This window comes from Hippocampus bargibanti, linkage group LG12, assembly GCF_051943395.1.
Source record: "Hippocampus bargibanti isolate YZ-2025 linkage group LG12, ASM5194339v1, whole genome shotgun sequence".
Lineage (NCBI taxonomy): Eukaryota > Metazoa > Chordata > Actinopteri > Syngnathiformes > Syngnathidae > Hippocampus > Hippocampus bargibanti.
The window spans coordinates 22,180,241-22,207,469 of record NC_142745.1 but is presented as its reverse complement, the minus strand read 5'-3'; the positions used below and the strand labels follow the sequence as shown (position 1 = coordinate 22,207,469).

Sequence of the window (27,229 nt, the reverse complement as noted above, 5' to 3'; positions counted from 1 at the left end):
CCATTAAAATGAGAATAATCCGTTCCCAGGTCCCCATAAAACATCATTTTCTAAGCCTTAAAACCACACAAAATATACCTAATATAATAAAGTGGTTTGATTGCCCTTCGTGATAGTCGTTGATGGCTTGATGGAATGGAGTGGCCGCTTTCATCAGCATTAAACAATTGCTGAGGAACATGGCCTTCTTCTTTCACCATCTTGAGGAATGATCCCTTGTAGGTGCTTTCTCTGCCATCATTTTACCCAGTTCCTCATCAATTGTGTTCCGTTTAGCTGGGTTGATAGCTTTTTGCATCGAGTGTACAGATGGCTTGTGCGGGTTATTTGTGAAGCCTGATTGACGGGATATTTTAACCTTGCCGTGTACACTCTGCCTTTGAACTATCAAAGTTGAAAAGAGTCCACTGTTTCCTATCCATTTTCTCACTCTCTCTCTGTCGTCTGACTGTCTCTTTAAGTTTAACCCCCCCAGCCCCTTCACTGCTGCGTTCTTGACTGGGGGCGGGGAATAGAGGTCGCCTGCTATTTTCTTGTGAGGAGAACAGGCTCGTTCGCGAACGACACATCACTCATTGATGCCCTCCGTGTGTATCCCGAAAAATAGTTTGTACGCCAAGGTAAAAGTTTCATCCATGTTCGTAAACCGAAACTTTCGTAAGCCAAGGGGTTCGTAAACCAAGGTTTGGCGGAAATCAATGTGTGGATCTTGCTAGTCAACATTGGACTGAAGTCCGATAAATACTTTGCTGCATTGTTCGGATGTCAAGAGTGTCCATGGAAAGAAAAGTGGTCCGTCACTCAAGGTCTTGAAGGTTGATTGTGCTTCCTGTGAATTGAGAGTCATCAGAGCCACCGTTTTCCTCCATGCTGACTGTGCTTTCCTGGGAGGGAAAACAAGAGGAAAATGTTGACTGCTTTGAATCCAAAGTGAAGCAAAAAAAGGAGAATCTTTTTTGTACCATTGCATGCTTGTCAGCTTGCACAAGTGACAAATGTCATTCCGAGTATAATACGATATTTTCCATAGACATTTCAACCAGTGAAAATGCGTTGGATTTCACTCATTGACTGCCAGACAATGTGCAAAAAATGCGTCCACTGCAGTGCCAAAGTCTTTGTCATTGTCACTCCATTTCCAGAACCCACAAAATATTGAGTTTTTTTGGACTATCTATTAGCTAGCTATCTTTCTCTCCAAGTTACTTAGCTATCTATTGTCTAGCTTTCTGTCTGAGTTACTTCCGGGTTAAGTGAAGGCCTAGTTAGCTATCTGTTAGCTATCTATTAGCTAGTTTTCTATCTATTTGAGTTGCTTCCGGATTGATTGAACGCTGGCGCGTGTGGCTGCCGCTGCTCACCCACAGAAATACTTATCCTGTGACTGTAAAGTGACCGTGAGAGTTTTGAAAGGTGCTTAGAAATCAAATGTATAATAATAATTATAATAATAATTATTATTATTATCTAGCTGGCTAGCTATTAGCTATCTGTGGGCTTGCTAGCTAGATTTCTATTTGCCTTACTATTCTATTTGAGTTACTTCCGGTTTGAGTGAACGCTTGCGCGTGTGGCTGCCGCTGCTCACCCACAGAAAAAAACTTATCCCATGACTGTAAAGTGACCTTGAGAGTTTTGAAAGGCGTTTATAAATGAAACGTATTATTATTATAAGCATTCAATGCAGCATAAGAAATCTTGGACTCTCTTTCGTCATCAGAAAAAAAAGTTGATTCCTAAATATGGGTCTGGTGTTATCTGAGCTTGAAATGAGGGCGGCTGTCCAAAATACAATGCAATACATCCATATTGGTTTATGTAGCGCTTGAACAACAGCTGAAGCTGGAACAAAGCGCTAAGATGGACAGAAGGAAATGCTGCCCTCTTGTGGAAAAGAAAACCATTACCAGAGGCCATAGCCAGCGCTTTATCTGCACCCAAATATGAAAAAACAAAACCTGAAGAAAATGAAGCTTGGCGTCCTATTTTCAATTGGTGAATGGCAGCGAAGGAGTTAAAATGCAGGTTGTTTGTATGACTGAAAACCATTTTGAGCAAAACAACAAGAAAGTCGAGTGCTTAGCAGCTTGACTTGACAGTGCAGAGGGATCGGCTTCAATTTCAGCTCTGGCCTTCCCGTGTGGCTTTTCTCCGGGTCCTCCGGTTTCCTCCCACATTCCAAAAACATGCATGGCAGGCTGATTCAACACTCCAAATTGTACCCAGGATGTCGTGAGTGTGCATGCGCAGTCCTCTTTGCGTGCCCTGTGATTGGCTGGCAACTAGTTCAGGGTGTCCCCCATCCGGCTACTGCCCAAAGACGGCCGGGATAGGCTCCAGTGCCTGCCGTGTGAGAATAAAGCGGTCGGGGAAAACAACAACAGCAACAACAAGGTACCTGCAAAATGTTGACGGGAAGGTCAACCGTGAGCTGAGAGTGAGAAGGGGATGGCTGAGAGCTGATCTGAAAAGCTAAATCGCCATCGCTGCCAGGGTTATTCTGGACAAAAGGAAAAGACACACACTATCGTCACTGACACTCACAATTACAGGTTGACCATTGAGTTGCAACAAAAAAATGGAGGCCTGAAAATGTTTTGGGAAATACAGAATTGTTGAAGCTTGGTCGGTTGGTGGAATGCGGAGCCTCTCGTTGTATTTGATGCTGAGCAGGGCACTACTGGTTTTCAATGGGAGGCGGGTCTGGACTGCAGGCAAACAGTACCTGCATTGTTTTAGGATGAAGCCACGCTCTTGTCAAATGTGCACATTGAGGTGAGGCATAAGCACGGGCGGCCACCAAAATGATTTGGATTCAACTATTTTAACCCGCCGCTCCACTTACGAGATATCCCAGACAGATGTTTGTTTGATGAGCATTCCTCAAACCTTTCTTTAGTGCCACTTGACAGAATGTGTTGGAGTTGGATTTGCCTTCATTAGTCTCGCAGTGCCATAAAATTGGAATTTGGAGCCATAAAATTCAAAGTGAGTGAAAACAAATTCTATGAGGTCGGTGATTGGCACATTATTGTCTTGATTGCAACGTCGCAAATTCAGAGATTCCATCCATTTTCACTTCATGTTGTAACGCTCCCTCTATATTTTTTAGATATTTATCCCGCCTCACTCAAAGATGAGTGAGACGGGATTAGACCTAAAAGACACACATTGGAATAAAAAAGCCATCAACTAGAATTGGGAATCTTCGAATGCCAAAGTAATTTTTCAAAATTCATATGGTCATGTGACCACTGACTCCTTTGCGCCATCGTTGCGTGAAGGAAAAGAAGGGCACGCCGCTATTGGCGGGATGTGGTGAGCAAGTTAGTTTGGAAAAAAGATGAGAAAAAAAACACAAAAATGGATGGTCTTGAGACTGCCATTTGAGATCCCCCCCGGAAAAAAATGCTTTATTCGATTTATGAAGAAATGGGGCAGAGCACCGGAGTTGTTCAGGAGTCTCTTTTGACTCGATTATTGATGTCATTTTTTTCATTTTACAACATTCTAGTCCGCGTACTGACAGGAGATGCAATCTCACCTGTGGGAGCTGAATTTGGACAAATGGAGCGGTGGCGAGCGAGTCCCGCAGATGGAGACCCCCGTAAGATGCGCCAGCGACTTCACCATAGCGAGCGTTGAATGGAGTGGATTTCGCTCCTTTTGCTTTTCTCGGAGTTGCTCCCGAGACCCCTGGGGAGGGAAACAAAGACAAGGAGCAGGTGAGCAAGTCATTCTAGCTTTGCTAACAAGACACAAGATGATGCGCGTTTGTGTTACCAGAAAGTAGAGGGCAATTCTGCTTCCGTTTCTTGGCCAGCTGAATTGCTCTGTAGTCGGTCCTGGCAGAGCCGCCATTCTGGTCGCCCCAAAACAAAAACAACATTGGTCACTGCATTTGTTTTGAGCAACTCAAACATGGATTGAAGACAGTGTCCAAGGCAATGCAACTTGCATTCACGGTTGCCAAGCAACATTTTTGGAAAGCAATCGCTTCCTAACTTGACTCCAGTTTGGGAAAGTTGCATTTACTTTAGCACGCTGGAAATATTGTTAGCTTGTTAGGGTGCTAGCTTTGTTGTTTTGGCCTCAGTAAGACACAACTCAAAATTCCTATTGCAGTCCTGACAACAAGGGTGCTCAGACTTTTTCAGCATGTTTGCAAATGACCACGTCAAAATGATCGACCGATTAGATCGATTGACAAATAGATTGAGGATTCTTGCAACTTATTTAAGTTGATGTTGAAGAACATATGTTGCGCAACACAATCATAATGATAATAATCCATTTGGTTTCTAAGCGCCTTTCAAAACTCTCAAGGTCACTTTACAGTCACGGGATCAGTTTTTCTGTGGGTGGGGTTTGCTTTGATCACATTTTCCTGGTCCTGGAATTGGAGTGACAATGACAAAAACCCTTGCACTGGAGTGGACACATTTTTGCACATTGTCTGGCAGGGAATGAGTTAATTAGTCCTGTATTTCCCGCTGTATAAGGCGCACCCAAAAGCCTTGATTTGCTTGAAAAGATAAGCCTGCGCCTTATACGCCGGTCAGTGCACCTGATATGTGAGGTCATATTGAGCCACAACAGGTCTGGCAACCATCGTTGTTATAGTCTCATCGCCTATACAAGTAGCTGTTTGCTCAGTGTGGCTACATGCTAATACTGGTTTGCGCAGTTATGGATTTATGGCTTCCTGTCCTAAGGATAGCAAACATGTGAACAATAGATACTGGCCAGCTATCTAGCGAGCTATCTATTAGCTATATAGCTGGCTGGCTATCTGTTGGCTAGCTACCTGGCCTTCTATCAATTGGAGTTACTTCCGGGTTGACAATGACAGTAATCCCTCGTTTTTGGCACTTCATGGGGACCAGGACCAAAAGAAAGGGTATATCCATGAATAAGCCGTCTCACCGAGAAACTGCTGCATGACGCTGCACTGATCTCCGCGTCTTTTGGCACGCTTGCGCCGCCGCGTCCATGGAAAACAACCTTTCCTCCATCTTGACCAGTCGATATCTCCCCGCAATGAGGAGGCCCCGCCCCTCCGCGGCCACCCACTTCGACCATCTTGGCGGCAGAGGGCAACAGTTCTGAAACGGGGGCAACCGCCGCAGGTTCCACACCGAGTGGATCCGTGACACCGTGCACATCGTCGATATTGAGGGTTCCCCCCACCACCGCGCCGCACAAAGTGTGCTGAGGACACATTTCAATGGCGGACGCCAGGACGAGAGGGTCCGCGGGCCTGGCCGCCGCCGTGCCGTTGGACGTGGCCGCCGAGGACGGGTCAAAGGTCAGGATGCCCGAACTGATCAGGGACAGGTCCATGGTGAAAGCGCCGCTGGAATTGGCGTTGCTCCCACCGACGGGAAGCCCGACGCCGATGCCAGCGGGAGACGGGGCGCTTGCGGACGCGTTGGAGAAAAGGGAGCTGAGGTCCAAGTTAGCCAGCTGCTCAGTCGCAGGAACGGACGCTGGAGTGGAGCTAATCAACTCACTGCTGGGAGTCAGGGCGGCTGTGCTCTCCATTTGCTTCAGAACATCTGGGAAGGAACCGAGATGGAAGGAAGGAAGAATCTTTCTTCAAACTCAAGACAGGGTGAAAGCGTTCTTGTGACTTTCCGCATTACACAACGATTGTGAAAACAAAGGAAAGTCCAGAGCAACTTGAAGATCGTTCTATTTTGTGGCTGCACTTGTATCATCAAAGGTTTGAGCCATCTGGATTTCTTTGTTGAATCCAAAAGAGGAGCCATGACGACAACAACATGGCGCCGCGAGAGTGGCTGCCTTTCCAACAGCTCATGTATTTTGTTTTTCTACTTTCATCACTTTGCTGCGGTGAAATGTAAATTTCTCCACTGTGAGACTAATAAAGGCAGATCCAATCCAATCCAATCCAACCCCCAAAAGGAGGGAGACTTTGCATGGAATTTTGGATTCAAGGTCAAAAAAGCAAGCAAAACGTACACAGACACCACTCGGACGACATGCAGTCAGTCGAAGCTTACGGACCAAGGCCAAGCTGGTGTTGCTTCAGCATGTGAGTCTTGAGAGTGCTCCGGGACGACAAGTGCTTGGAGCAGTTGGACACGGGACAGCGAGTCCCGAGGGGGCTGCTGGCGTCCTGCCTGTGCTTCTTGGTGTGGATGTAGAGGCTGCTGCGAGCTGAAAATTTGGCATCGCAACCTGAAAAACACAACACAAAACATTAGCAAAGGCACCCCTTCATTAAATTCCACCCCTTTGCCATCCATTCCTACATCCTTATTGCCATCTGCTTGATCTTGTGCCCAAAAGGCAGCTGGGATAGGCTCAAAGTCAAAATCAGCTTTATTGTCAAATATGCTAATATCTATAAAATACAGCATAGATGAAATGACTGTCCTCTCGGACCCAGCGTGCATGGCACTTATGTGGCTAAAAAAGGACAGACAATTGACAACAGACAAAGCAAGTCATCTCTGAATGTAAAGTGAGCTAGTATCGAATGTAAACTGAGCTAGTGTCGTATGTCAAGTGAGCTAGTGTCCTATGTAAAGTAGGCTAGAGTCGTATGTAAAGTGAGCTAGTGTCCTATGTAAAGTAGGCTAGTGTCGTATGTAAAGTGCGGTAGTGACGTATGTAAAGTGAGGTCGCGTAGTAATGCAAAAACAAACAAAAGGTTGAAGTGAAAAAAAAATAGAGTTCAGGATGATAGTACAGTGTGTACTCAGAGTTTAGTGAGTGTGGCATTGGGAAGAGGCGTGGGGGGGCAGGGCTGGGAGGGAGCATTGTTTGAAATATCATTGATTGAAATATTGGGAACAAATATCACTTATTACGGAGCTTTGTCACACATTGTACACGTCCATATTAGTCAGCTGTTATATACATCCAGATGGATTGTATGGATTTTACAATATCATATTTCACGTGATTTTTTTTTCTTGTGAAGAAAAAAAACCAAGAGGCTCAATATAGTTTATTTAATGAGGTTAGTTTGTGGAAGTAATGCCCCGAAAACGCCCGTCTCCTTATGGATATGAAAAGGATTCAAATAGTTGTGAAGAGGAAAGCATAAATGTTTGCCATCGATGAAAGAAGCCCTTTCGTATCAATTTGAGCCGTCTGGACTCCAATGTAGCGTCCAGAAAATGCACAAGATGGCGCCCAAGCTCCGTTGGAAATGGGCTCATTTGTGCGCTGGGAATTTGTGTCAACGTACACCTTCTTTAGCGTGTTACCGCAATTGGCTGCCACACAACGATTTACCATCGCGTTATTGATGTCGTTTTCCTTCTAATTTCGCCTTCAACACAGTGTTTTCAGACGAAAAAAGTACTCAAAATGCATTGTGTGTCGCTTTCTCAGGCAGGGGCGTTTCGAATGTGACATCAGGGCAGTGGTCCCCAACCTTTTTTGCGCCACAGAGCGGTTTAATGTCAGACAATATTTTCCCGGACCGGTGGATAAATACAACAATATAAAACGATACAACAGGCATGGAAACTGTTTTTTTATTTCTTTTAAATATAATAATAAACGTGAATCCATTGTGTATTTTTATGCAACTTTATTAGCAGAGTCCTGGTAACATTGCGCCAACAACAACATAATGTAACATCGTCTCTGCCCCTTAACACTCTATGCCATAGAGCGTTAAGGGGCGCTTGTCTCGGTCCTAGACAAACGTTTTGACATGTGTCAAGAGTAAGTCATAGACAGATGTAATCCTGTAATTTTCAAAATAAAGCATAGTTCGGACTCAGATAACAAATAAAATTATTTATTCTTTCTGCGCGGCCCAGTACCAAATGACCGATGGACCGGTACCGGTCCGCGGCCCGGGGGTTGGGGACCTCTGACTTAGGGCATCGTCATCAACTGGAAAACAAGACTTCCTGAATAGTCAGCGCCAGTCTTAAAAGGTCAAATATAGCTATACTATGTGCTGGAATCTTTGTCAAATGTGCTCAGTAGAAGTCATTTGACAAATTATGGACGCAACTTGTCTGGAGGTGTCGCTTGTCCTTTAAATGTTCATTGATCATGTCTGCATGTCGTATACAAATGACCCCCGCCCCCCATCAACTGGATTGAGCAAATTTGAAAAGTCATTTATTTCAATTTCAATCAGTACAATCATGTGACAATTGAATGAGAATACTTTTTGAAGACTGTACCTTCTGCGTGGCACTGAAAGGGTTTGGTGCCTAGATGGGTGATTCTGTGACCTTTGAGGTGCTCCGCTCGGGTAAAGGATTTCCCACAACCTTCTTCGTAGCAGATGAAGCGCCGATCGTCATCATGTTTTCTGTTCAACAGGAAAAAAGGGCTCGCTCACTCACTTATTTTCACTCATTGACTGGCAAATAGGTGTCCACTCCAGTGCCAGGGTTTTTGTCATTGCAGGACCCACACAATACAGTGGTACCTCGGTTCTCGAACGCCTCGCAGTTCGAACAAATCGGAGTTCGAACAAAATATTCGCGATATTCTTGCTTCGTAGTTCAAACATCCAATCGGTGTTCGAACGTCGGTACGACGCGTCAGTGTGTACGCGAGGGTGGGCAGCTGAGCGGCGTATGGGTGTATCGCTCTCTCCGTGACCAACTGTTGTCGCTTGCGGACGTGCTGCGTTTTGCTCTCGCGTTTAATATAGGTGTACGAAGAGTTTTAGCCCCTAATCATGCCTCCAAAGAAAGTAAGTGCTGCTAAAAGTGACAAAAGAACTATTACATTTAAGAAAGAAATAATGGCAAAATATGAAGGAGGTGTGCGAATGTCTGATCTGGCGAGTGAATACAGCATGGCGAAATCTACGATCAGTACGATATGAAAGAATAAGGAGGCTGCGAAATCTCGTGATGTGGCTGTGGGAGTGAGAGCAAGTGTCATTGGATCGATATTTGAAGAGAAAAGAACATCGTGTAGCCGAGTCATCCGTAGCTGTCACGTTCCGAGCGAGTGACGGCAGCTGTCTCGTGGGAACGTAGTGGAATGTTTGGGATATCAAAGCAGGCGGCAGAGACGTACTAACCAAGCAGGATGTTTATTCACAAATCAAAGAAAACACAGCGAGTAAGAAGGCAGGTGGTGATCCGACCCGCTTACTACGCCAAAAAGCAAATGGCACACGAGGGTGCAAAATTATGCGATCCCGGAAGATGACATCAATTTACGGGACGCGGGGAAAATACCTCGGACCGGATACACTCGCGCATCGAAGGAAGAGTCCAGCTACGGTGGCGAGGTGAGTCAATCATCCGGCATTGACGAGGTGATCGCGAACCGTATAAATGCCCCGTGTCCGTGATTAGGGAATCGACAGCAGGTGGAGAACGGCCGGGAGAGGCAGCATTCCCCCCCCCGCCGTCAACTCGCAAGTGACAGGAGCAAAGAGATGGTTTCGGTGTTCGAACAAATCGCTTTTCGAACAGGGTCCTGGAAGGCATTATGGTCGAGAACCGAGGTATCACTGTATTGACTTTTAGGATGACATAAACAATATACAATTAAACCTTAGACGGTGTTCTTTCATCAGACAAAAAGGAGTTAATTTCTAAATGAGATGGTTCTGCACTAAGCAGGCCGTCCATCAACAATATGAATGATGAATTTAGTTTTGCTTGCTCTGTTTTGGACTCAAAGTAAAATACAAGCAGATGAATACACCAAAACAGAACCTTCAATATTAATTTCAAGACAACCCTTGAAATGTGCCCGGCGTCACCTGTTTGTCAAAGTTAGCGTCAGCTTACTTACCGCTTGTGACGCAGCAATTTGGACATGCTTGTAAAGGACCAGCCGCAGCCGTCTGAGTCACAAACAAATGGCCGCTCACCTGCAAAGGACAAAAAGACAAAAAAAGTTCACAAAATCAAACTTGCATTTACAACCACAACATTGGAGATGAAACATTTCACACACAAGAAATAGAATTGATTGATCAAGAAACACCCAATAGAAATGGGAGTTTGGTTGGACTGGTGATAAGAGTTTAGACAGAATAGAAGTGATCATATTTCAAAGTTCCATGCTGTTATATGCTTAGTCAACATGTGTGACTAGAATCCACAATTGAAGCCTGGGCTCAATCTGACGTAAACAGACACAGCCTGTTAACCTGTCATCTTCAACTAGGAGATGTGGCCTTGAACAGAATGTTTCCTTCAAAGGAGTCATTTAGGACTTGTTACTCCTTCACATCTCGAGGTCATTAGCAGGGTTACAAATCTGTCGGTTCAGAGAAATACAACCATGAAAGGTCTGTGTTCTGTTGCTTTATGGATGTTGGTGCTTGGGACGTGCAGGGGCGTGGTATTCAAATCAAGAAAACTATGTTTTACTTATGTATCTCACTTCTATTTGCATTTACTCTGTATAAATAGCTTGGCAGAAGGCTGCAGAATTTGGGCGTCTGTCATGAATGGTGGCGTCCCTTTCCGGCAGTAAAGGACAATCTTCCTATGTTCCAGCTTTTGTCCACAGTGTCCGATCCAACATCTCTGATATGAAAGCAAACTTATACAATACAATCCATCTTGATTTGTGTCGCGCTTTAACAACAGCTGAAGCTGGAACAAAGCGCTTATCATGGACAGCTATCATATACAGGAAATAAAGCAGCCCCAAAGATAGTAGAAAGCACCAGTCAAGTCAAAATCAAGTACAAGTGAATTCTGGACCAGTTGTGGTTTGTGGAGCCACTTTTGATGGACAGCGAAAAGAAGTGAGTTGCAATCCTGGATACGTTGAGCCTCCACTTACCGGTGTGGCTTCGCAAATGGATCTTGAGGCGGCAAGCCTTGTCGTACATCTTGGGACATCCCGGGTAGGTGCAGGTAAAATGGCCCATTTCTCGGAAGTGCGTCCGGTTGTGTGAATAGAGAGCACTGAAGGTGATGAAACTTTTCTCACAGCCTTTACCAAAAAAATGACAAGCATACTTACTTATAGTAAATTGCACTTATGATACACTAATGTAGTTATGTCGAGCATACTTTTTGATGCAGATTAGACAGAATAACAAGTTATCATATTTTACATGAGTAATTCGTTTTTTTACATAACTTTACGTGATTTTTGGTAGTTAATTGAAGCAACAACTAAAAAACTTTGGGAGCCAAAAGAGCCGGATCTTTTTAATGAGCCGAGCCAAAAGAAAGGAAAGGAGCCGGAGTTCCCATATAAATAAAAATATTTGATATAGTGTATTTGTTACATGAGTAATTCGTTTTTCACATCATTGTACATGATTTTTGGTGGTTAATTCATTTAAGCAAGAACAAAAAAAAAACTAGGAGCCATTTGGGAGCCAAAAGAGTCGGATCTTTTTAGTGAGCCGAGACAAAAGATATGGCTCTCTAAAAAGAGCCACAATTCCCGTGGTCGCCGGAATCAATGACAATTGTCGTACTCATTTGAAACATCGCGTGTAGGCTTTGTATGACGACGCAATCGTGTTACCTGGGAATTCACACTTGTGGGGCCTCTGCGGCTCAAAATGAAGCCTCTGGTGATTGCCAAGTCGCGTGGCGCTGCGAAACCGCTCACTGCAGACCTCACAAACAAAGGACTCATCCTGCTGGTGGACTTTGCTGTGAGCTTTGAGGTTGTAGACGGTGGTGAAAGAGCGGCCGCAGCCTTCAAAATGACACGTATGTGGACGTTGCTTGTTATGAGACTGAAGGTGGCGCTTGAGTTTGTAAGAGGTGGCGAAAGCCCAGCCGCAGCCTTCCAGCGTGCATCGGTAGGGCCGAGGATCTTCGGCGTGGTTCAGGAGGTGAACCTTCAGTTTTTGCCGCGTGTCAAACGTGCACGAGCATCCCATTTCCGGGCAGGCAAAAGAAACGGCTATCGCCTTGCTGGGCCGCAAAAGCCGTCCACATTTCGACACTTGCTTTGTTGGCGAGGTCATCAAATGCGCTTGTGCCATTGGACGCTGAGCAGCCGCCTTCTTCTTGACAATCGGGCATGGATGGAGAGATGTACTCGGGGTGGGCAAAGATACGTTGTCCGGTGGAGGCGTCTCACAGTGGCCCACGGGTGACCCCGACCCGGCGTCTTCCGGGTGGTTGCTGAGCGCCAATGTGCTGATCTTCCCGATGGCTTTGGTGCCACTATCGTAGTTGAGAAGAACAATATCTTCGTGAGCTTTCATTCCCAAATGCTGCTTTAAGGTAACCAAATCCTCCTCTTTGCCAACACATCCGGCGGACTGGGCAGCGAGAGTCAACGTTCCGTTCTCGATGGTCACGATGACGGTCTGGTTGTTGATCACGATGGTTCCAGAAAAGGTGCCATTGGCGTCCGGACTGCTTGACTTGGGATCGTCGTCGCGTGCGGTCGAGTCTGAAATTAACTGCGAAGCCTCGATCGTTTCCACAATGTCCACATCGGTCGAAAGTAAAGCGTCATTGCGAGCCTGCGACGAAAGTTGTCGTAAGGCCTTCCGTTGGCCGTTTTCGGTACATATCTGGCCACATATCTTCTCGCCATATTTGTTGGTCAAAACAACGTCTTCGACGGTACGGTAACAGTCGCTTTCTGGGGGGAGAGTATTCAAAACTTCCGTTTTTATCCAATCCGACGGATTGGAGCCATTTTGCGGTTCGTTTGAACGACAACGTCCCAAGTCACAGGAAGGCAATTGGGGGCAGTCGAGTCCTCGCCTGTTCGTTTCGTCCAACATTTTAGGCGAGCGGTCCGGTCGAAGTTTGTCCTGAATCACGTTGAAAACTAAATACAGCTCGTTGGCGTTGTTTTGACGATCGTTCGGTGAGACTTTGTCCACGCCATCGAGGTCGCGGGTGGCCGGTGACGGCAGCGCCATTTCCCATGGCGAATCCGCCTTCTCCGCTGCAGCTCTCGTGTGCAAAACGACCGCGTTCGACGTGCAATCGGCTTTCTCCTCGTCTTCCTCGGTTGCGCTCACGTGACGAAGTTCTCCGTTTGGTAGATCCTCGAGCAGATCGCTTTTGTCGCCGAGTTGCGGTTTGTGGACGGGCGACAAATCCACCTCGCCACCATTTTCCGACAGTAGAAACAGCGGACGTGTCTTTGGTCGGTTGTTCGGGTTTCCGCGTTCAGACGATTCCAATTCAAGACCCGCTTCGTTACGGGGGGGAGGAAATGGAAACATTGATTCACAAAGTGGCCCCGAAGCAGAAGGGAGGTCTGATCGGGGGGCGCCATGTTGCGCATCAGAAAGCCCCTGCATTTCCATCTTGGGATCCCTGTAGCATTGACAACTAGTCATGGGAATTCCGGCTCTTTTCAGAGAGCCGGTTCTTTTGGCTCGGCTCATTAAAATGAACCGGCTCCTGTGGCTCCCAAATGGCCCCTCAGTTTGCTTGTTTGTTTTGTTGCTTAAATTAATTAACTCCCAAAAAATCATGTAAAAGTATGTGAAAATTACTAATTTAAAAAATGCACTATATGAAACATTGTTATCGATATGGCTTGATTTATGTGCACAGAGAGCATCCACAAACGTTCACTTCCTGTGATGATCAGCTGTAACTAATTTGCTTTTCATATTAATAATGTTATCATACGTCATCCTGTGCAGATTCCCGTGAAAAAGGTTGAAATATGGGACATTTTTGTGATTATTCCAAATTGTAGCGAATTTTGAAGTTGACAATGTCGCGTTAGGAAGACAGCGTCAATAACAGTTAATTTAGCTTTTGAAAGTTAGCATACTGTTGTTGACACCAAGATCCGACCTTGTTAACAAAACCGTGTGTTATCATGTCACAATGTTCTCGTAGCGCTCCAGAATGGTGATTATTAATATATGGACACGATCTGAAATGTTTAGTAATAACGGTTTGCTGACCTAGCTAACATTGTCATTAAGCCGTAGACGGAAGTCATTTTAATGTAGCGGCGTGACAATGATAATTGATCACACATTTTTTTAAAACCATATTAAAGTGATTTTGTCAGTCAATAGACTTTGTCCCTGGCAAAGAGAACATCGAGAGGCTTTTTGGGGTGAATATGTACGTACATTCAATGAGTCACATACATGGTAGACCAATCATGTTTTTAAAAATATGTAAAGATGGGATCCATTTATTTTCATTTAGACAGAAAAATGCCACGATAAAAATATAGAGCTATTAAGTCCACGCACTTAGATAAAGCATCTTAAAGGACTTTGAAGTTCTGTTTGTGATGTAAGGAAAGAGATGCATGCCCATTTCACGGTAAGATCAGAGCATTGTCATCAAATGGCGAGTCTAGTTTTTGCTTTTTCGAATGTTGCTGTGCCCATGAGCATTTTGTGTTTGGGAGCCTTTTACTGAGCGAGTTGCTTGTTCTGTAGCCACAAAGGGACATAAGTCTTCTTGTGCCAGTCCCAAGCCCACATAAATACAGAGGGTTGTGTCAGGAAGGGCATCCGACGTAAAAGCTTGGCCAAAACAAACATGCGGACGTCAAACCTCTAAAGATGGACGACACTGATTTGCTGTGGCGACCTCGTCAAGGGAAAAGCCCAAAGGAAAAGAAGAAGATATTGATAATGTTATCATAGCAACTACCAAAAAAAATATCATCATTGAATAATCATAACAGCATAATGTAATAACACTTGTCCACCTGTCTTCCATCACCCCCCGTCCCCCTTCTCCTCACTGCTGCGTGTGTCTGTAATTCTACCTTCCCTCCTCTACAACAGATACCGACCAATCGCGTGCAGCTTTAACCGAAGACCGAGGGCAGGGAATAGAGGACAAAAAAAAGTCGGCTCCCATTTCCGGCTCCTTATTAGGAGCCGGCTCTCTTCGTTCACTACAGAGTTCCGGCCCTATGAACCGGCTCGTTCGCGAACGACAAGTTGTCACTCTTGACAACTTGGACCCGCCCAACCACGACGGGGACAATTCCACACGGCTAATAATAATAATCATCCTCATAATAACAATCATACATTTAATTTATAGGCGCCTTTCAAAAGCCTCAAGGACACTTCAGGGTCACCACACAACACTAGCAGAGGCCAGTTTGTTTTTGTTGGTCTCGTGTCTCTCTCAATCATTGAACATCAAATGTTGAGGAGCAGGAATTACAAATGGAACAAACATTTAAATATAGCTTGATTTTCTTGTTTGTTGTAAAGAAGGAGCTAAGCAAAGTCGAATCATCATTTTTTGTGCCTACAAATAAACACAAATAGAAAACCGGCTCGCATATTTGTTGTGGATCCCCGGAAGTTGTCACCGGAAGCAGGTTTCTTACTGGCCGACAGAGGACGATAAAGCAGCGACGGACAAGCTCCAGCAACCCCCGCAATCCAAGGATAATAATAATAATAATAATAATAATAATAATAATAATAATAATAATAATAATAATAATAATAATAATAATAATACATTTTTATGTCACAGGATATTTTTTTCTGCGGGCGAGCAGCGGCAGCCACACACGCCAGCGTTCACTCAACCCGGAAGTAACAAAGTAAAAAACAATAAATAATATGACAACACAAAGACAAAAGTAGGTTCGTTGACAATGACAAAATGAAGTGTTCTTTCTTTCCCTGTTATGACAAGCCAATTTCCACAACATGTGCATATTGTTGCTTTGACAGCCATATATTGATTTTCTTGGTCCTGAATTTGCGAAAGGAAAATAGATCCTGACTTGAATTGAAATACAGTATATGTCGTGTTATTCCAAGTGAGGATGAAGCCATTTGGAAAATGAATGAATGAATGAATGAATGAAGTATTCTTGTCACCTTTGTCTGAAATATGTCAAGTCTAAATACTGTTTCCGTATTTTAAATTTGCTGGTAGCCGCATACACGAATATTTCCTACAGGATGGGCAAATTCTACCGGATGGTTTTCACTTTTTGCAGTGTCTGAAACTCCTGACAAAAAGTTAGTGGACACAAGGGCAGACAACTGTGAAAAGTTGCCCGCATTATTGCCAAGTATTAAGGATTTTTTTAATTATTATTATTAAGGATGTAGCTAGCACAAATTCTCCCTCGCTTAATTGCTGGTAAATCTCCCTTGCTGATGATTTTGCTCCAGTTGGCGTTTGTCGTCATGGTGCACAATGCAATGTTTGCGTTGCGTCATCTGCTATAAGCCACGTCAACTCCTTTTTCCATCATGCTTTTAATGTATGTTTACGTTTTGTAGCCTCAGGAATTTTGTTAGCGTCTTTTGAATCTTTCTTCTGGGGCTAAGACGCTTGGGAAAATCCGGAAGCACCAATGCAGGCATTTGATTGGCTGCCGAGTATGTAAATTGCCAAACGAACAGAAATTTCCAAACCGAACGGAGATTTTGAAATCGGAATAAAGCAAACGTTTGATTTTTTTTTTTTTCTTGAAGTTGTCCGCCACCCGGGCGGAGACGTTGTGTAAGTACGCCCGGCTTTATTTCAGACACTGCTTTTTGCCTGGGGTCTAAAGTGCCCATCGACGACGAAAAACAAGTTGTTTTGACGAGCCGATTTCATGGAAAAAGGCTTTAGACAACCGACAGCCCGACAAATTGCGTCCATAATTTGACAAATCACTTCTACTGACTCCAGATTACAGCGCATATAGCAAGATTTGACCTTTTAAGACTCGCAAATCAGTCAGGAACGCCCCTGACCGACAAAGCGACACACAATGCATTTTGGGTACTTTGTCTGAAAATCAGTGGTGGGCCGTCAGAGCCAGCAAGGCCTTCTCTGCTGGCCTAACATAATCAGACATCATTATCATAATTATAATAAAAGTAATTTCATTAAAAAAGTATTTTTTCTAAATATATATATATAATTATTCTACATACTGTTTTCTTGATGTTATATCCATTTGGTTATGCTCCTTTCAGTGTTGTAGTTTTAGGTCAGTTTTTAATCCAATCAGAATTCAGCTAGCTTGTGTCGCCAGGCTGTATGAAATCTGACCGAGGCCTTCAGAATCAACAGTGAGGACGTCTGTGCGCTGTACATGAACGGGCACATGTAGTGTGTGTGTGTGTGTATATATATATATATATATATATATAGTTGCGATAGCCAATCAGATCACGAGTTGGCACAGTAAGGCCAGCTAGAGGGCCTTGCGTTGAACATGACACGTACGCATCCTGTGATTGGATACTCACTTTACCTCAGCCCTCAGCGGAGGCAGCGCTATGCAAATCAACCAAGCTACAACAGATCAGACCCGGAAACTTTAGCAGAAAAACCAAGTATATCTACTCGTTTTTTTAACCCACAATGGCTGAAGGAGAGGACAACTCGCTGTCGCATGTAGGCAGGCCTATTCTCAAGAACAAATGAAAACGATTTGTTTACTTTTATTTTCAACAAATAGTTCGTTTTGTGAACGTCTTGTTGTTTTTCTTATATTAAACGGACATTTTGTAATTTAGCGTAAAATCTTGTTAAAGATTGCATATTCTTGGTGGACTTGATAAAACTTTGTGGACAAATGATTTTCAATTTCCTTCTATTTTTAAGTGTTTGCAGTATCACGTATAGTGACAAGTTCTAATTGCTGATGCAGATTTATTGATGTGATATTGCTCCGGAAAATAACTTGTGTTGTAGACGATTAAGGTGATGCCACGCCCAGTACTGCGTGTGTGTGCTTTTGTAAATGATATCGACAGCCGTTGTGTCATAAATTATGGGATTACGAGGGATATTTGTTCAAGTCGGACTAAGCGGGACTTCACTGAAGGCCGAGGTGTGAAATGCACGGACCGCCACTGCTGAAAACACTGTGTTGATGGCAAAAATAGAAGGAAAACGACATCAATAAGGCCATGGTGAAGCGGTGTGTGTGGCAGCCAATTGCGGTAACACGCATAAAGAAGGTGGAAGTTGACACAAATTCCCAGAGTACCAATCAGCCCATTTCCAACAGAGCTTGTGCGCCATCTTGTGCATTTTCTGGGCGCCACATTGGAGTCCGGGCGGCTCGAATTGAGACGGAAGGACTTCTTTCATCGATGGCAAACACTTGTGCTTTCCTCTTCAGAACTATTTGAATCCTATTCATAACTGGATGAGTAACAAGAAAGCAGCATCTTCTCCCAATCTGAAGTCTCTGAAGTCATTGTTTTGATTCTGGAGCAAGGCAGTGTGTGACCCGTAGTGACGTCACCAACAAAGGGGCGGGACTTTCTCAATCTCCCCAGTTTCGAGCTCATTTTGTGGCAGTTTTGTGACACTTGAAGTCATTTTGATTGGTGTGTTGCCTTTGACAAAAAATATCAGCCTGCGTGTTTTAGATGCTGCCAAACGTTTTTCTGGTGTCAGTTAGGAAACAAAAAAATGGTGTCGGTTGTCCTTTTTGGTAACAAAATGGTTGTCTTATTGAGTATTACAAAAGGAGCAGCATGGTTGCATTAGATTTGTCACACCTTTATGTCAGCTTTCAATGGCGGCGGCCAGTCCTGGGACAGACGGCACAGCGGTCATGCCACAACAATCAGCAAAAACAACCAAATAATATTCATATTATAGAAGCTTATAGAAGTATGTTTAAGGTTTATATAATATAGTGAGTAAACTTTGAAATTAATTCATGGTTAGGGTTCCTGTTACATCCTAAATTATGACAGTCGCGCGAGCTATCAAGCTACCTACAGAGCTATCTATTTTCGATCTGTTAGTTATCTATTAGCTATCTTTAATGCCTTGATTTAAAAAACAAAACAATGTTATTTTTTGTTACAATTTTTTCTAGGCTAGCTTTATAGATCGGTATCTATTAGCTATGTATTAGCGCTTTGTTATAGCTTCAGCTGTTGTCAAAAATAAAATCACAAGAGTGTCAAATATGTTCAAATGGAGTATTTGCTACCTAGCTGGCTAGCTATGTATCTAGCTAGCTAGCTCTCTATTTGTTATCTAGCTGGCTAGCTATCTACTGAGCTATCTATTAGCTAGCTAGCTTCCAATCGATTTGAGTTACTTCCGGTTTGAGTGAACGCTGGCGCGTGTGGCTGCCGCTGCTCACCCAAAGAAAAACTTGATCCTGTGAGTGTAAAGTGACTTTGAGCGTTTTGAAAGGCGCTTAGAAATGAAATGTATTGGATTTGCCTTTATTAGTCTCGTAAATAATAAATAATGACGCTGACATTACTTCTCACCACCAATTAGAATTTGAAGCGGAGTAGTTGTCCATCTTTGTCAAATGTATCAAGAGATTTCTTTCCGTCTTCCAATCAAGACCATCGTCCAGTTGGCTCCACTTGATGTGTGGCAATTCAGATGAAAAGAAGAGCGACAGTCGAGGGGAGTGGAGAGGACCTGAAAGGAGCTGTGCGGAGGCCGCGTGGATCTGGTCAGACTGGCTTAGCCGGCCGGATGTGGGGCCTGTACAGGTGCGCCAAGTCATCATTCAAAAGCCACCCGAATTCAACACGTCAACTGGATTGGATGCCACTCCCTTCTTATTGTTACTCAGAACTTTCCTTTTTGACTTGTGCTCCGAGGTTTCTGAATGCAAGCTGGAGCTACTCTGTCATTGGCTAATACCAAGGACCACCCCTTGGCCCAGGACTTTTACCTACGTGTGTAGGTACAAAAAAAAACCCAGATAGCTTGAAAAATCCATCCATCCATCCCTCGGTTCTCTCCTATGTCAAGGCACCACCGCAGTGAGAAGACACCTCACACGTTGATGAATGAATACGGCTGATCATGTCACAAGATGAACAAGGCACAAGTTTGAATGATGGCACCCGTTTGACTGTGAAAGAAATGCGTCAAAACGAATTGTCTTTGTAATGCGTTTATTTGTGATGGGCAAATGGTTGCAAATTGCAAATTTGAGGTTCCGAAATGGCACAAACATTTTTGGGTGCAGATCCAAACGCAGAGTCACTTGGTTTCAAGAGATCCCGCTTTTGCTCCTGACATATTTTAGTCGCTCAGTGTGCTTCAACCTCGTGACCAGAAATGCAGTACGTCAATGTTTGTTTTTCACCAAGTGATTGCTGAAAGAAAAGGTGTTTGTGCCTGGGTTGATGGCATTTGCTTTGTCTTCTCACAATCACAAAACACCAAGTGCAAAAGTCATCACATTTCATTCAAAGTCAAGCAAAAGGGGGTCCCCATCACCTCCATTCAACTTTCTTGTTTTGCAAAGAAACATCCAAACGTTGCTCGCTCGGTAGGAAGTCCACAAAGAAACACAGTCGACTACTTCGGGATGCCCACCAAGGTCAGCCTGGAAACTCAAGGAACCAAACAAATCAAAGGGGAAAAAAGTCAACACGAGCCACTGTCAAGTGGCGACCCTGAAAAGTTCCAAAGAAATTCAAAGAAATCTCAAGAAAACCAAAGAAGTCCAAGGAAATCCAAAGAATTCCAAGCAAATCCATAGAAATAGAAGGAATTCCAAGCAAATCCAAAGAATTCCACGCAAATGCAAAGAAATCCTTGCTTTCCCTGTCCAGATGTCAAGACGCAAGCCTCCCCCATCCCACAGGTTGCATCACAAAACATGACAAACCGAAGTCTCTCCAAGACGAGTAATGAGTGGGCCCGAATGCCCCCCCCAGCCCTCGTGGCCTCCCAAGGCCCAAGCTCCGTTCACTCCAAGCATGAAGCAGACGTGCTTCGCAAAAGAAAAAAACTACCAATTCACATCTTTGGGATCTCATTCAAGACTAAAATTGCCTATTAGACTGATTTTTGGACTGGTTTCTTGAGTGAAGGGGGGGGGATTTGCTCATTATGCACAGCAACAAAGCAACTGCAGAAGGTCAACAAGGTCTTCAATGCGGAGCAAAATGGCCAACTGGGCAGCGGCCCGTCGTCGTCTTCATTATTCTCCCGACGGCATGCTTAAGAATAATATTGCGATTCCGAAGATGACGCATTGCGCTGCTCATCGGGGATCTTGTGGAGCCAAAGAGGTGTTGAATAGGTGCGACTCGGTCCATCTGTCTGTCTGCCAATGGACGAGGGGAGTCCGTCTGTCCGTCTCAGTTGTACATTTGTCCCTCGGGTGGCTGCGCAAGCTTGTAGTTCTCTTTCATTGTCATGTGTTGCTTGAGCTCGGTGAGGACCATTCGCAACGTGTACGTGGTTTTCCATCTGCACAAGCACGGCAGCGCCTTGATGTCCACCTGCGGACGGCAGCAAACAGCGACGCGTTACGCAAAGCCCTTCTCAACCTCATCGTCATCGTCATCCATTTCATTTCGAAGCGCCTTTCAAAACTCTCATGGGCACTTTACACTCACAGGATCAGCTTTTCTGTGGGGGAGTAGCGGCAGACACATGCGCCAGCGTTCCCTCAACCCAGAAGTAACTCAAATAGAAAGCAAGCTAGCTAAAAGATACAATAATAATAACTATACATTTCATTTATGAGCACCTTTCAAAACTCTCAAGGTCACTTTACACTCACAGGATACAGTCGCTAATAGATAGCTACCTAGCCAGCTAGATAGCTAAACGATAGCCAGCGAGCCAGCTAACAAATAGTTATCTTGCTAGCTGGCTACTGTCATAAATCTTCTCTCATGAGGAATTCTGTCAAACAGAAATTTCTTCATCCGGAAAAAAAAAAATCAACTTCTCAAGTCCTGTCAATGTTGTACGGAAGAGCATTAAGGCCAGGTTGAAATATAGATGTATTTTTTTTTACAGATGGGCTATTATTCGGAGAAAAAAGTCGCAAATTGGCTACATTTAAAGTCACAAATTTGCTGGATTCAAACTTGAAATTGTGCTAGATTTAAACTGAGAAATTTGCTAGATTCAAACTTGCTACATTTAAAGTCACAAATTTGTTGGATTCAAACTCGTCTGCACTTACCAGGCGTGCGGATATCCAGGCAGAAACGGCCTGCAGGGAGATTATCTTGTCTCACAATGCTGCCAACGCTAAGCCACCGCACAACCGAATGATGGATCTCAAACTCTGAAAGTTTGTTTTGTTAACATTTAAAGCTAGCAAATTTGTCACTTTAAAGGACAACCGACGTCACTTTTTTGTTTCTTAACTGACATCAGAAAAACGTCATATAGCATCTAAAATAGCCAAAATGATATTTTTTATTGAAATGCAAAACACCAATAAAAATGACTTAGTGTCGAAAAAGAACTTCAATTTGAAACCGGAAGTGGCCAGTTTCAGAAGGTCCCGCCCCCAGTTTCGTGGTGTCACGGCAAGACGTCTTGCCTTGCTCGAAAATCAAAACAATAACTTCAGATTAGGAGAAGACGCTTTCTTGTTACTCATCCAGTTCTGAATAGGATTCAAATAGTCCTGAAGAGGAAGGCATAAATGTTTGCAATCGATTACAGAATTTATTCCGTGTCATTTTGAGGCATCAGGGGTGGGAAATGTCGCATCCAAAAAAGGCAGAACATGGCGACAAAGCCGTGTAAGGAATAAATCAGCTCGTTTCCACAGGCTGATTAATTCCTTACATGGAGCTTTGTCGCCCTCTTCTGCATCTTTTTGGTCCTACATGACGTTTTCAGACCAAAGTACAGCAAAATGTATTGACGTGATGGAAGGACTGCTACAATGTGTCTTTTTTTCGGTGTGGGGCGTTCCTTCAGTGACGTAACGTACGGACTCCAACTCAAAAACAAGCCTTCCGGAATATTCAGCGCGAGTCTTAAAAGGTAAAATCTAGCTTTAATACGCGGTGGAATCTTTGTCAAATACGCTCAGTAGAAGTCATTTTACAAATTATGGACACAACTTGTCCGGAGGCGTCGGCTGTCCTTTGAATCTAGCAAATTTGCGAGTTTGACTCAAGCAAATTTGTGACTTTAAATCTCTCAAAATTGCAAGTTTGAATCTAGCAAATTTGCAACTTTAAATCTAGCAAATTTGTCACTTTAAAGCTAGCAAATTTGCACGTTTAAATCTAGCAAATTTGTGAGTTTAAATGTAGCAAATGTGCAAGTTTTTTTTTCTCCGAATAATAGCCCATCTGTAAAAATATCGCTATTTAATAATGCTCTTCCGTCATGTTGCTCCTAAAATGCAAACGCCTCCACGAAATGGTGGTACTTACAATACCGTTTGATGAATGTACTCCCACCATGTTGATCTTGTGAAGAAAGCGTACAAAAGGAGGATGCTCGGGGTATTTGGGTCCACATTCAATTTTCAGGCCGTATATTCGGCCTTCGTAGGCGGTCTGCGAGCAGGGGAAGGAGAGGAGGGAGGGGTTACGCGCTACATTGACAACTTTTAGTGCCGCGGGGAAACATCTGACCTTGGGGGGTCCGATGATGGTGGCGTTCCAATGAGTGAGGGTCATGTCGTCGTCGTTGACGAGGCCCCAACTAACTGTTCCGTCGCCGACTCCTTTCTGACCGTCGTCCAGTTCTTCCAGCAGCCGGAAGTTGCGGGGAACTACAACGTCTTCACACAACCGCAGGTCAGAAACGCCTTGCGAGGATTTCCTCCTTCGCACGCTGAAGCGCCACCGAGCAAGTGACACATCCCAAAGCCGTACGCCACAACAGTGACTCAAGAAAATAACAATATTCAAGTCTTTCCCGCCAATGCTAAACGTGGTTTTCGGGCGGCGGTCGGGAACTTATGGCGGGCGAGCCATATCTGGCTCTTTTGATGATGGCATCTGGCTCGCCGAGAAAACTAAATATACGTTCTGGCTTTTTCGCTGTTCGTTTCCTGTTTGGGGGCAGTTGGCGGAAATCGCAATTTTGATTGGATGATACCATCCATCAATGTCGAAACAGATCAATAAACTTTTCAATAAGCCTGACGAGAGAGACAACAGAAAGCAAGCGTGCACGCTAATGAGCCACTGTGTGCAGGCTAGCTAGCAGTCACTTTGCCTATGGACCCGGCAAGTTGACTTTCATTCTGATCGTTTGGATGGATTTTTTTTGGTTTTATACCAATCATGAGGAACGGAAAACCATTCATGTTACGGTCATAAAGTTATTTGAAACAATACATTCTACATAATACATACATGGGGTGAGGTTCAATTTGGACCGTTCGTACAACAGACTTCTGAGGCAACATATGCTTAGTTATGTTGATGAGGTGATAGCAGAGCAAATGGGGCAATCAGGCCAGTCGTAGACCTCATACTCAGGCCGGACAATAGAAGTAATCGGTGTAGCTGCAAGGAGTAGTCCTCTGCTCCCCCCAACCTGAGAGCAGGGACCTAGCACAGCAGAGTCCGGCACCGCCACGTCTGGACAGTAGGGATATATACAGTAAAGTCTCCTTATATCGATATCGGATATATCGATAGTCCCGGTTATATCGATACTATTTCTATGCACGCACGGAGAAAATTACATGCAAACAGGATCGGATATATCGATAGTCCCGGTTATATCGATATTTTTTCGGACTCCCTTGAATATCGATATAACGAGACTTTACTGTATATAGGGCCGAAACTACCAGCAACAGACTTTAGTTCGCTGACGAAGCCTCTTGGATAAGAAGCGAACCGTCTGACACCTTGAAAGACATACAGATGGCGGCTGAAGAAACCTTCTCATCAATACGTTTGAACATTTTGTTGAAATCATGTGCGTGTGTGTGTGTGTGTGTGTGTGTGTGTGTGTGTGTGTGTGTGTGTGTGTGTGTGTGTGTGTGTGTGTGTGTGTGTGTGTGGCTTTCCCTGAAAAACATTTGTAAATCTTGTACTTTTCTGGCTCTCTTAGTCAAAAAGGTTCCCGCGCCCTGCTCTGGTGGAAGGTGAAAACGATTTTCAAGATCAACTCCTCCATTTCACTTTGACAAGGCCGTCCACACGAGTTGCCAAGTGAAAAGAACAAGAATCTTTTGTCTCTTTGCCAACGTGTGAAGAAAACAAGACTGAATCGAGGTGGACGACTTCCCTTCGCTCGCCAAGTCGGCCGACGCTGCAGCAAATCAGGCGAACGCGAGGACGCCAAGGTTTCGCTGCCTGTTCGTATTCAGGAAGCGCCTTCTTCTCACAACTCGAATGTTTGATTAGGAGCCATCAAAAGTGACGGCGGCCAGTTTGGCTGGTCGCTTAGCTAGCACGTATGCACGGAAAGTCCAACGCACCGAGACGTCACACCTGAGCTTCGGAAGTTGATCAAACAAAGGCATAAATGTATTATTCATATGATTATGCGTTGCAAAGCCTATAGCATTCGAGTACACGAAAAAATACTGTTTGTGCTATCGAAAAAAACCGGGCTTACTTGTTCCGTGTGGACACGCCATCTTGGTCACAGTTCCTCGGGTACGCGCACGTACGTGGAGGACGGGCACGAGTGATGTGTCGTTCGCGAACGAGCCGGTTGTTAGAGCCGGATCTCTGAAGTGAACGAAGAGAGCCGCGTTCTAACAAGGACCCGGAAATGGGAGACGACTTTTTTTGTCCTCTATTCCCCGCCCCGGTCTTCGGTTAAAGCCGCACGTGATTGGTCGATATCCGTGGTAGAGGCGGGAGGGGAGAATTACAGACACGCGTAGCAGGAGGGGGCGGGGGGGGTTTAAGGGTATACAGGTGGACAAATGTTATTACATTACAATTCTGATATTTTTTTTACTAGTTGGTATGATAGCATTATTCACATGAAAAGCAAATGAGTGACAGCTGATCATCACAGGAAAAGTGAAAGTTTGTGGATGCCATATCAATCAAAATATTTGGTATGCTGTATTTTTACATGAGAATTCGTTTTTCACATAATTTTACATGGTTTTTGGTAGTTAATGAATATAAGCAACAAAAAAACTGAAGAGCCATTTGGGAGCCAAAATAGGTGGATCTTTCTAGTGAGCTGAACCAAAAGGACCTACTCTCTGAAAAGAGCCGGAATTCCCATCACTAACGCGCACGTTCGCTGTGGAGCGCGGCTCCGCCTAAAAGGGGAAACGCCTTGTTTATTTGACCGTTGCCCTTTTCGTGCTTCTTTTTGAAATATTCTCTTGTCTTTTGTATTTGTCTGTGGATTGCTTTCTCTACATTTCTGCACTCCATCAAATGTGATTCACCCACAAACATTTGTGACGTTAGAACAGAGTGAGTGCAAAAAAAGGGCTTCCGGCACAACTAAAGGGTTGGGTGCTACGCGATTGCCCTCTGCTGGACACAATTGACACTACGCCGTGTGAAAAGACAAACGGCTTCGCGGGGCAAGACATGAAAACCCACGCGATCTAGAATCTTTCCTTCTCTGGTGAAACAGTCAATATGGTGCTTATATTTGGGAAGTTCACGGTTTAGACACGTTTGATTAAAATCGCCCAAAATGATCAGGGGTGACTCTAATAATAATAATAATAATAGTAGTTCAAGTTCCCAATGGAAAATTGCTGCTGATGTTTCTGTTTGTGAAGAATGAAGCTTGAGCAGGGCACAGGGCACAGGGTGTTTCTCTTCCACCCAGCCCTCCCAACACCCCCCCCCCCCCCCCGCGAGCTGGCACGTCTCCATCCCCCAATTCAAATGTGTGTGTGTGTGTGTGTGTGTGTTGTCGACATGAATGGCTTAGTGTTGTTTTTTTCCCAGGGAGAGAAGTGCAGAGTTTCTCCTGTGTGACAGGCACGTTCTTTCATGCACTGCTTTTCCACATTTGCCACCCATTTTCTCTGTAACTGTGCTGTGAATGCAGGCCTGTCCTATGATGTGGACGTACTCACACAGACGTCCAGACTTAAAAGTTGACTATAAAATGAGTCACCGTGATTCAACTGAAGCATTCAACTCATAATTAGAAGCATCGTGATGTGATGAGCGTATTTACCCCTATATAAGCCGCACCCAAGAGCCTTGATTCCCTACCAAAGATCACCCTGCGCCTTATAGGCGGCCGCTGCGCCTTATATGTGAAGTCACAACAGGTCTGGCGGCGACTGTCAGCAGCCACCGACTCCATTTCGCCACCGCAGAAGAAGTCGTGGCTCCATTGAAATCCGAAATTAAGGAGAGGTTCACGAGCTTTGACGTCCAGCCGTTTCCCCCAATCACAAACCGTTACTTTGGATTGGATTGAAATTGCCTTTATTAGTCTCGCAGTGGCAATAGTGGCGATATTAGTCTTTGATGGCAATGCCAAAATACTGATTGAAACGTGTCCGTCAGAGATTGAAAAGCACTTGTAAATGGAATGTATCGTCATCATTATTATTATTATTATTATTATTATTATTATTATTATTATTATTATTAGTGTTATTATTATTACAGTAAAGTCTCATTATATCGATATTCAAGGGAGTCCGAAAAATATCGATATAACCGGGACTATCG

At 44.3% G+C, this 27,229-nt stretch overlaps 2 protein-coding genes across 2 annotated transcripts; both read right to left on the bottom strand.

Annotated features, from left to right (window-relative positions):
* Positions 1-547: 547 nt before the first annotated feature.
* On the bottom strand, positions 548-13,229 carry LOC148890898 (zinc finger protein ZXDC). The gene is made up of 10 exons (XM_089010513.1): positions 11,467-13,229; positions 10,768-10,920; positions 9,763-9,841; positions 8,181-8,311; positions 6,031-6,204; positions 4,927-5,558; positions 3,784-3,862; positions 3,545-3,696; positions 2,399-2,500; positions 548-884 (listed from the first exon to the last, which is right to left on the bottom strand). The coding sequence occupies exons 1-10, from the start codon at positions 13,223-13,225 to the stop codon at positions 798-800; spliced, it is 3,348 nt and encodes a 1,115-aa protein (XP_088866639.1). The 5' UTR covers positions 13,226-13,229; the 3' UTR covers positions 548-797.
* Positions 13,230-19,751: 6,522 nt separating this feature from the next.
* Positions 19,752-25,230, bottom strand: LOC148890897 (ubiquitin-conjugating enzyme E2 variant 1-like). The gene is made up of 4 exons (XM_089010391.1): positions 25,173-25,230; positions 23,225-23,373; positions 23,021-23,146; positions 19,752-21,109 (listed from the first exon to the last, which is right to left on the bottom strand). Exons 1-4 carry the CDS (start codon positions 25,192-25,194, stop codon positions 20,966-20,968), a joined length of 441 nt encoding a protein of 146 aa, XP_088866517.1. The 5' UTR covers positions 25,195-25,230; the 3' UTR covers positions 19,752-20,965.
* Positions 25,231-27,229: the final 1,999 nt, after the last annotated feature.

Coding starts and splice junctions, on each gene's coding strand:
- LOC148890898 (XM_089010513.1), bottom strand. CDS start 13,225: ATGGAAATGCAGGGGCTTTCTGATGCGCAACATGGCGCCCCCCGATCA. Junction 6,205..8,180: donor CTTTCAGTGCCACGCAGAAG/GTACAGTCTTCA, acceptor TGTGTTTTTCAG/GTTGCGATGCCAAATTTTCA. Junction 5,559..6,030: donor GCAACACCAGCTTGGCCTTG/GTCCGTAAGCTT, acceptor GTTCCTTCCCAG/ATGTTCTGAAGCAAATGGAG.
- LOC148890897 (XM_089010391.1), bottom strand. CDS start 25,194: ATGGCGTGTCCACACGGAACAA. Junction 23,374..25,172: donor GGCGTGTCCACACGGAACAA/GTAAGCCCGGTT, acceptor GGTTGTGTGAAG/ACGTTGTAGTTCCCCGCAAC. Junction 23,147..23,224: donor CCATCATCGGACCCCCCAAG/GTCAGATGTTTC, acceptor CCCTGCTCGCAG/ACCGCCTACGAAGGCCGAAT.